The sequence below is a fragment of the Olea europaea genome, chromosome 19 (assembly GCF_002742605.1).
Source record: "Olea europaea var. sylvestris chromosome 19, O_europaea_v1, whole genome shotgun sequence".
NCBI classification, from domain to species: domain Eukaryota; kingdom Viridiplantae; phylum Streptophyta; class Magnoliopsida; order Lamiales; family Oleaceae; genus Olea; species Olea europaea.
This window is the reverse complement of record NC_036255.1, coordinates 11,341,012-11,352,039: the sequence shown is the minus strand read 5'-3', so window position 1 is coordinate 11,352,039 and position 11,028 is coordinate 11,341,012. Positions and strand designations below refer to the sequence as shown.

The following is an 11,028-nucleotide window of genomic DNA, read 5'->3' as shown; positions in this document are numbered from 1 at the left end:
ATTTTCCCCTACAAGCCTCCAACGGTCGTATTTTCCTGCAATCTTCACGCCTTGTTTCTCATCATTCATCAAATTGATATTCTCAAAACCCTACTTGTCATTTCATCTTTCTAATTCTCGGGGACAAAATCATCATCAAATTAAAGCTCAGTTTTTTATGGTATATGGCTTTTCGGGTAGTAGGGTTCTTGAGAAGTGAATCTCATAGTATGTGATTTTCCTTTTCGTGCTTGATTGAAGGGATTTTGAAAGATAAGAATATTGGGCTTTGGGTGGGGTGAGTGGGGTGGGATGGGATGGGGTAAGGGGGTTGATCTGATCGCTCACTTCCACAGTTCTTTTTTCAGATACAATTTTTAGCAAAGAAGCATATGCAGAAGTCTAATGTATTTCATTCAGCTCGAATTTGACACTGCTTCAGTATGAAATCCGTGTGAAAATTAAGGAATCCGATGATCATTTTTCGGTAGGCGTTTGATAATTGTTGAATTCAAATTCTTTGATTCTTTTGTTGGTGTTTTGGTGATTCTATTCTTTGTTGCACATATATAGCTTCTATATATAAATATCATCATCATTTAGGACACACAAATATATACACAAATACAGAAGATTTCAAGTGTTATTCTTTGATTTGTTTTGACATCGGATTCCGATTTTGTTTCTTGTTTTCTTTGATTTATTGAAATTTCACTCACTCTCATAGAGGATACAAATTAATTGTATACTGCATAGTTTGGGAAATAAGAAAAAGCACACACACATACCCACACAGGGATAGAAGAAAGTAGAAGGGTGGGAGAGTTGGGAGTTAAAGAAAAGAAAAATAAAACTTGGTGAGGGTCTAAATAATGTTGGCCGGTTGTTCTTCTACATTGTTGTCGCCGAGGCATAGATTGAGAAGTGAAGCATCAGGACAGTTTCAAGTTTGCCATCTCCCTTCAATGAGTACCCAAAGATTGGATTTGCCTTGTAGTTTTGGTCGGAAAGATGCCCCAAGGTCGTCTCAATCAATTAGGCCCGTAGGCATCTCTGTTGAGAATCCTATTGAAGCGAAGACGACTAATTGTTCTCTTAGGCAAAATATTAAACTCCCACCTTCAGCAAAAACAGAGGGAAGGAGAGAAAGCAAGGATAAATTTTGGGAGAAAAGTAAAAAGAAGAGGTATGCAGAGGAAGTGTCTTATGATGAGGAGATTGGGATGAATCGAGTGAAGAAGAAAAGATGTAGCGGAAGATTCCATGATTCTGAAGAAGGAGGTGGAAACTTGAGTATAGGCCATTTGGGTGGTGGGAATTTCTGGTTTCACCCTGGCTTTGATGTGCCGCGGTCTATTCCACCTGCAGGGCCTAGTCCGCCTCAAGTGCCTTTCTCGATAACGTGTTCGGGAGAGGAAGAAAGGGTATGTTTTGTGCCAAGCGACGTGATGTCTCCACCATTACCACCTTTATCAAGTAGTCCTTGGTTGGAACCTATTGGGGACAAGATTACACGTTTAGGTGACAAGAATGCAGAGACGAGCCAGGGTCGTGCACAAGAGGGCTCACGATCTTCGAGTACTTCATCAGAGAGTGGTCGCTTGGTTCTTAGGCTGATTGAGAATCCTGGGGAGCATGAAACTGGTAATGGTTCTAGGCCACCTAATCCAAGCGACAGTGTTGAGAATGTAGCAGGGCATAACGGTGAAAACAACCATAGGGAACATTTTGATATTGAGCTTGTCAACCTCCTTGTGGCTTGCGTCGAAGCAATTCGTTTAAAGAACATTGCCAATATCAGCCATATTATGGCTAGACTTGGGGAACTTGCTTCTCCAAGGGGCTCCACTATTTGTCGCCTCGCTGCGTACTTCACTGAGGCCTTAGCTCTGCGTATTTCGAGGTTATGGCCTCATATCTTTCACATTACCATTCCTCGTGAACTTGATCAGATGGATGATACGAGTGGCACTGCGTTAAGGATTTTAAACGAGGTAAGCCCATTTCCAAAATTCATCCATTTCACCTCGAATGAAATTTTACTGAGGGCTTTTGACGGAAAGGACCGTGTTCACATTATAGATTTTGACATAAAACAAGGGCTGCAGTGGCCTAGTCTGTTTCAGAGTTTGGCTTCTAGGACTAATCCTCCTAGCCATGTTAGAATTACCGGTGTTGGTGAATCGAAACAGGAGTTGATTGAAACCGGCAATAGACTTGCCGGATTTGCTGCGGTATTGAATCTACCTTTCGAATTCCACCATGTAGTTGACAAGTTGGAAGATGTAAGATTGTGGATGCTTCATGTTAAGGAGGATGAAACCGTGGCTGTCAATTGTGTATTTCAGATGCACAAGTTGCTCTACGATAGTACTGGAAGAACACTGAGAGACTTTCTGGGACTAATTCGAAGCACGAACCCTGCAGTGGTGGTCATGTCAGAGCAAGAAGCGGAGCACAATGACACGATGTTGGAAAGAAGATTTTCAAATTCTTTGAAATACTATTCTGCTATTTTCGACTCGTTAGATTCAATAAGCCTTCCGGCAGATAGTCCGCTCAGGATCAAGATGGAAGAAATGTTTGCACGTGAAATCAGGAATATAATTGCTTGTGAAGGACGAGACAGGATTGAAAGGCACGAAACGTTTTGGAAGTGGCGACAGTTGATGGAGCAAGGTGGTTTCCAATGCTCGGGATTCAGCGACAGGGAATTGCTTCAGGGACAAATGCTGCTTAAAATGTATTCTTGTGAGAACTATAGGGTGGAAAAGCAAGGACAAGATGGAAATGCACTTACACTTGGTTGGTTGGATCAGCCTCTTTACACAGTCTCAGCATGGGCACCGGTCGACATTGCGGGCAGTTCGTCGTCTTATTCTCAGCCAACTTGAATCAGCGTACAATTTTCATTCAGTTCTTCGTATACAGAAAGGAGTATCAATTCTTTGTAGGTAGAAACTGCAGATAAAATTTGTTGTCAGGTAGGAGAAGAGCCAATTTAATGAACACATAGGTTGGTATACGTGTTTCTAGCCGCTGTTATTGGGCGATTTTCATTTTTTTACATTAGTATTCATTCTTTAATTCTTTATGTAACCTGGAATTATTTCTTTTCTGTCATATAGTCATGTATTCTTTTGTGTCCTGATTATTGTCATCGAGTCATGTCCATGTATTCAGGGATGTTGTTATAAATGAATTGATCTTTCTTGTTTTTTTAATTTGTTCTATATTTTCTGTAGTCTCTGATACTGAATATTGTCTGTCATTCGATGAATAACTTGCACGAGTTATAGGTGACAATTCTCTGGAACAAGAAATGGGCATAACAATTACAAAGGTATTTTACTAAGAAAAGAATTAAGAGAAAGGGTATTCAATATGATAACAGCTGTTCCATCTGTGAAGTCATACGGGACTTCGAATGTATCGTGGGATCATCTCGACATGGAAGATTTACAAACCAAGCACACAACTCTCACCATATTTATATTAAATGAAGCACTAATTATTTCTCTCTCTATCAACTCACTGCACTCTCTTTCTCCATTTGTATCTCTCTTTCACCTCTCCGTCTAACAGACATGCATTTTTCTCATCTCACTTCACAAATACTTAAATACATATTCTAGAGAATTCTTCATATTGGCAGTGACTGGATTTGGATAATTCCTGTAGCTTCTAGTATGGCGGTGGTGATGGAACAAATTGATTTCTTCTAGTTTCTTCCAAGCTTGCTGCACTGTACATCATTCTCTAGAAATTTCTTAAAATATCGGCGATGATTTCTTCAAGTTGAATCAAGTAAATAAAGAGATTAAGCAATTGTAACGAGAAGCACTGATAAGGAAAGATTAGGAAATGGCTAAAAGAATGGCAACACAATCTACTGAGCAACGAAACACAGAATGGCAAAACACAATATGTTAAGGAACGGAAGAGATAATGGCAACACAATTACGTAACTCTTGGCATTTTTAGAAATTATTCCCAGCTAGGATCATTGCCATTAAAAGCTATAATATTTTTCTTGTCTTGCTGTGTTATTAACTGCATGATTAGGAACTCTTGTGGTATATATTATGCACAGAAAACTCAATGAAATCAACACTAACCTTTACAAACAATTCTGAAAATTCTCGTGTACAAACTTGCAAGCTTGAAACCATGTCTTCTTCCTCTTATGTTTTGAAAAATGAACCACAATTGAATATCCAGCAATTCCACCAGTATTCTATAGCTTAATTTTGATTAAGCTAAACACATCAAATTTTCTATTATGGCGTTCACAAATTCTTCCATTAGTTCGAAGCTTGGATATTATTTATCATCTCACCAATGAAGAATTTGAGGATGAATCGGGAAAGAAAAGTCCAAACCCACAGCACCACTTGTGGCTCAACAATGACGGCATCCTTACCTCTTGGCTTCTAGGCACTATGAAGGAGGATGTATTAAGTCTTCTTTTTGGTTGAAACTGCATCTTCTTGTGAGATTTGGACATCTCTTCAAACCGAACTACTTCAAATCACGGCGGAGAAAGAAGGGCATCTAAAAAGTATGTTAATGAAAATTAAACAGGGAACACGATCTCTATAGGAATATCTCAAAGATTTTAAGTCCATAGGAAATCGCAGCATACTTTGACATGAATTTTGCGTTAAGAAACTTACTTGAAATTATGAATTCCAAGATCTTTTTGTGTGGTTGAATCACCTTGCATTCCAAAGCTTCAAAATCTGCATTTTCTTGTATCCCAATCCCGATCACAATGGAATGAGATTATTATCCACAATCTAAGTGCCTTTTTTGTTAGAATTCATGCAAAAAATGTGGTTCTTGGGGCTTTCCAATTTTGGTGTGAATTTCAAACCTTTTTTTTTTTTTTCAATAACTTTTATATGGAGTTTGTAAGGAGTTATTTTGGGAGTTGTAGATTTGAATTCCAAATTCAAATCATTCCCTCCAACCCTTTTTGAAATCTTGCGGGTCAGGTTACCTCACATGGACGGCCCATTATGTGTATTTTCCATCATAGTCCATATGCGACAACCTTGCTACTATCAAAAGTCGATTTCGGATCCTGACAAAGTCTTCCAATTCTCACAAGGATTGGTACCAAGGTGCGGGTTTTTTTCTCTTGCAACGCTTGCTAAACCTCCTTATCCTTCATTTGGAGGGTTTGTATTAACTTTGTAAGGACAAGAGCAAACATTAAAATCAAGGAATGAAGAGGAGAAAATATTCATTGAAAATATACATGCCTTTTTTGGTCAAAGAGGATGTGGTCGGAATGGTCGTGGAAGACGATGACCTTTCAATTCAAGAGGAAAAGCTTTTAATCCTCCTAGCCGCTACAGTGACAATATGGACAAATGAATACTTAAGGAAATGGCAATAACAATTTCGAACAACCGCATACATACTTCAATCGACAAGAAAAGAATGACAACAATCTTTGACAGAAGCCACCACGATCTAATAACTCAAATAATACCGATAAGGTAAGTTATGTGGAAAGACAAATCAATCTGTAATTGAATGTTGGTATCAGCTTTGATAACTCATGCCAGTCTGAAGATCTCCCTCAAGCACTTGCTACTTTTTCCTTTAATGACTCCAGTGATAAATTCGGGAGTAGATTGTTATTTATTAAACCATATAATGGGAATGATGTCATCAATGTAGGTAATGGAAACACTTTTACCTATTTCTTACACTGGCGATGCATGTGTGGTCACTAATGAAGGAAAATCGAATTTGAAAGATGTGTTAGTAGTCCCTGAATTGAAGAAAAAATTGTTATCTGTTGAAAAGTTTACGTCAGATAGTATTTCAATTTTGAATTCACGTCATCTAGCCTTATTGTTAAGGACCTAAACTAGCGGACGATCGTGATGGGGCTTAAGAAATGACAGCTTTACTCGTTAAAAAGAAATAATCAAGAGGTCTTTGTGCAATAAAGAGTGGTAGCTCTGACTCTATTTCATGGCATCAGCGATTGGGTCATCCAAATCAAAAAATTCTGTCTTGGTTGAAGGAAAGGAAGATCATTGATGTTACAAATTAGATAACAATGTCTACCTTATGTATTAGTTGCAAATTAGGAAAGATTTGAAAACTACCTTTCAAGCAAACAAATAAAATATCTGAGTATGCTCTTGAAAAGATACATTATGATGTTTAAGGATCAGCTTCCTTGGAGTCCAAGCAATATTTTTTATTTTATGCTATATTTGTTGATGATTTCTCAAGATACGTGTAAATTTATGTTTTAAAAAGGAAATCAAAATTTCTTGATCATTTTCTTAAATTCAAAGCATTTGTTGAAAATCAGTTTGATAGGAAAATTAAAATTTTCCAATGTGATGGAGGAGGTGAATTTAGCTCTAATGATTTGTTGGATCATATTGCTAACAATGGAATTGAGCTGCATGTTTTATGTCCAGGCACCAGAGAACAAAATGGAATCGCAAAACGGAAGCATCGCCATATCGTCAAAATAGGGATAACGATGCTCTTCCATGAAAGCATGCCTTTATCATATTAGGTTGAAGCATTTTTTACTGCTTTCCATTTAATCAATCGTTTGACATCTTCAGTGTTACAGAATCAAAGCCGTTATCATAGAATTTACAAGAGTCACCCTTATTACAATGGCTTGCCGGTGTTTAGATGTCAATGTTTTCCAAACTTGCGACATCAAGGTAGTTCATAAAGAAAACATATCCATGGGTCTTTCTTGGGTACAGTCCAATTCATAAGGGCTATGGTTGTTTGGAGCCAACCACAAAGCGAGTTTACATTTCACGACATGTCTTTTTTAATGAGGAACATTTTCCTTTTCAGCTTCGATGGTTACTCCTAATTCTCATCCTTTGGAATTGTCAGAATTCTCATCCTTAGATGAGTGGCTTGAAAGAAGACAATGGCAAAACTGGGTACTTTTAAAAATAATCTAGTCAAATCACCAAAATTTCATATTGACTTTTCAAAACACAAATATTATCACTTTGGCCTATTGAACATTGAAAGACAAAAATACCCTTAATTATATTATACAATTACCAAACCTTATTTTGTTTAAAAGACATTATTACCCTTTTAGTTAATAATTGAAAATCAAATACTTTCCACTTAAAATTTAAAAATTAGCTTTTAACACAGATTAAAACTCTCATCTTTCATTTGCTTCAACCTCAGAATTTAAAAGAAATTCCAACACTGAAAACGTTTTTTTTATATCAATCACTTCGAATCAATAAGTATATTTACGCATGTTTAATTTCATTTCGGTAAATTAGTGTACGTTTTAATCGTAAATTTTATTTTGACATAGTATTTAACGCAAATAAATTTTTTTGATTAGATCTATAATTTTTTTAGAAGCATAGAAGAAAAAAATTCATCTTCATTTTTATCAAATGGACGTTTAAACAGTCGGCCGACGTTTTAAGCAGCCGGCCAACTGTTTGTCAACAGTAAAACAATCAACTGTTTAACAGTCGGCTGTTAAACAGTCGACTGTTAAGACTGTTAAACAGTCGGCTGTTAAAAGCCGACTGTTTTTAGACTGTTTCAACTGCTTTGATGTCAATTTTTTTGATAATTTTTATTGCCACTAATTTTTTCTTACAATTAATAATTTTTATTATTAAATAAACAATTTTCTGAATATTTCTTTTTGTAATTAATTAAAAATTTTGTTTCGTCATGCAAATATGACTATAATCTTGATTTGTTACTTTGGTGATTTTGAATTAAATGAAAATGATCGATGAATATAAAGATTTTACGAAGAAATTAAATGTACAATGTGTACAAAAATATTTTACAATAATTAGAATTATTTCTAGAGCTGAAAAACGAAACCGTGAAACCACAAACTCGAACCGAAATCCTTTTTTTTAAATCATTGTTTTGGTTCCACGTGAATTTGTCAACGTTTTTGGTTTTGAACTGAACCAAACCGTTTCGAAGTGGTTTGGTTTAGGTTTCAAATTTTGCAAACCGTTTCAAATCGCCAAACCGTTTACCAAAAAATCTGAAAATAAATTAGTCTAAATTTTATTTAACTCAATTAAAACTTAACACATATCAATTAAAAATATACATTTATATTATACGTGATTCAATTAAACTCAAATCGACAATTATACATCTCAATTAATTAATTAATCATATACAAATATTCATGAGTCGGCCTAACTGTGAATGCAAAACTCTCAAATTGGGTATAAAGTGTTGAACAACTGATGCTAAACCACATTTATCGATTCTCCATTACTATTGAGCAGATAATAAAATCTAGATTTTAATTCAAACGTGCACATTTCATTTCCTTCTAATCATTTTCTCAAATTTTGCTCAAATTCAACTATTCAAATTAGAATACCAAAATTCTTTTAATTTTTGGTAATTATTTTTACATTTTAATTGGTAGTTATATTTTTTTGTTCTGATAATTGTCAATTTGTCGGCATCCCTTAAAGTAATTCACCAATATTTAGATTTAGTAGAAGTTTTGAATGATTCACAAAAAGTCATAGTATCTAGATACTATTGTATTTGAATATTTTTAATCATTTTCATTTATTAATTATTTTATATCATTTAACTATAATCAATGAATTTATGAAATATATTTTTATATTTATAAAGAAAATGAATCATGTATTACACTTGCAGATGGATGCCATTAGTATCGACTAAGAGTTTAAAATATTTATATCATATTGTTGCATTATAATGATTATAAGGGTTGAACAACGAAACCGTCAAATCGTAAAATCGAATCGAAACCGTTTTTTTGAAATCATTGGTTTGGTTCCACGTGAGTCCGTCAACGCTTTGGTTTTGAACCGAACTAAACCATTTCGAAGTGGTTTGGTTTAGGTTTCAAACTTTGCAAAACGTTTCAAACATCCAAACCGTTCACCAAAAAAGTCTAAAAATAAATTAGTCTAAATTTTATTGAACCCAATTGAAAACTTAACACATTTCAAATAAAAAAGATACATCTATATTAGACACAATTCAATTAAACTCAAATCGACAATTATACATCAATTAAACACAACGAAAAATGGAGCGAATCAAATTATAACTATTATACGCAAGACGTAAATTCATTTTACATCGATACTAATAAAAAAATGAATTATCAATTACACCGATGATAATTACCAATTTAATTTTTTTTAAAATTATATTTAAGCTAATTTGGTTAAAAGGAATATTTAATTATGGTAATTACCAATTTAAAATTCTTAATTCTTAATTTAGAGAAAATGAAATTATAAATATTAGGTAAAGAATATATAAATATTATTCAATTAAAATTGAAAAATATAAGATTTCTTTAATTTTGGTAATTTAATAAAAGGAATATTGAATTTTGGTTAAAAAAATAAAAGGAAAAAAAAATATTTGGCTAACTTGCTTAAAAGGAATATTTAATTTTTTTAAATATCAATTCAAAATTCTTCTTAAACAAATATTAAATTTATCAATTTTAAATAGATAATTACCAAAATTAAATATTCCTTTTAACCAAATAAGCAAAATATTTTTTTCCTTTTACTTTTTTTTACCAGAATTAAATATTCCTTTTATTTAATTACCAAAATTAAAGAAATTTTCAATTTTTGCAATTTTGATTGAATAATATTTATATTCTTTATCTAATTTTTATAATTTCATTTTCTTTAAATTTTTTTATAAATAATCTAATTAGGAATTTTAAATTGACAATTACCAAAATTAAAGAATTCTTCAATTTTGATAATTATCAATTTAAAATTCTTAATTAGATTATATATAAAAAAATTAAAGAAAATGATATTATAAAAATTAGATAAAGAATATAAATATTATTCAATTAAAATTAAAGATTTCTTCAATTTTGGTAAATTAATAAAAGGAATATTTAATTTTGGTAAAAAGTAAAAGGAAAAAAATATTTTGCTTATTTGGTTAAAATGAACATTTAATTTTGGTAATTATCAATTTAAAATTGATAAATTTAATATTTGTTTAAAAAGAATTTTGAATTGAATTGAATATTAAACATGCAAAAAAGGGAAAAATTTAGTTTAAAAGAACATACAAAAATAAAAGGAAAAAATAATTCTGGTTAAAAAATTAATTAAAAAAGAAATTCTTTTCGTATTATCAAAAATTAAAATTAAAAGCAAAAAAAATATTTAAATTAAATAAAGATTAAAGAATATAGATATTATTTAATTAAAATTGAAACAACATACAAAAATAAAAGGGAAAAAATAATTTAGGTTAAAAAATATTTAATATGTTAATTTTTATTTAATTTTTTTAATTTTAAAAATTGAATTAATATTTCTTAATTTAAAAATGTTAACCAAAAAAATATAATGTATATATAAAGCATAACAAAAAAATAATTATAAAAACATAAAATACATTAGACAAAACAAAAGTGAAAACTTAAATAAAGAATAAAAATATTATTTAAATTTGAAGATACTAAAAAAAGGAAAAAAAGAAAAGAAAAGAAAGAAAGCGTGCACTAACAATCATCCCACTGACTTTTAACAGCCAGCCCACTGATTGTTTAACAGTCGGCTGACTGTTAATAGCCGACTGTTAAACAGTCAGTCGACTATTTTCAACTGTTAAACAATCGGTCGACTGTTAGGTGAGCTGGACTAGCTATAGACTTCTTTGGTTCTATAGTACCTGCTTGTGTCTGAACAATTGGATTTGAAATCTTTAAATTAATAATTTCTTGTTCTAATTCAGAAATTTTCTTTTGTAAAACTAATTTTTCTTGTTGTAAAGACTGATTAGACTCATTTAAAATTTTAAAATTCTTAGTCATACATTTACAATGTTCACAAAATTTAGAAGCATAATCTAAGGGCTGATCTGAAACATTCTTTAAAGAAGGGGCAACAAAATAATTAATTCCTATAAATTTTCTACATTCTTCTAATACTTCTGAAATTGAATAAAATCCTTTATAAAGAGGATTTGGAAAATTTTTTATACAATCTGAAACTTCTAACC

The 11,028-nt window shown here is 32.3% G+C and overlaps 1 protein-coding gene across 1 annotated transcript; it reads left to right on the top strand.

The window, feature by feature from the left end:
* On the top strand, nucleotides 1-3,203 carry LOC111368834 (scarecrow-like protein 28). Its single transcript, XM_022990302.1, has one exon. The coding sequence runs from the start codon at nucleotides 852-854 to the stop codon at nucleotides 2,871-2,873; it is 2,022 nt and encodes a 673-aa protein (XP_022846070.1). The 5' UTR covers nucleotides 1-851; the 3' UTR covers nucleotides 2,874-3,203.
* The last annotated feature ends 7,825 nt before the right edge of the window (nucleotides 3,204-11,028 follow it).

Coding starts and splice junctions, on each gene's coding strand:
- LOC111368834 (XM_022990302.1), top strand. CDS start 852: ATGTTGGCCGGTTGTTCTTCTACATTGTTGTCGCCGAGGCATAGATTG.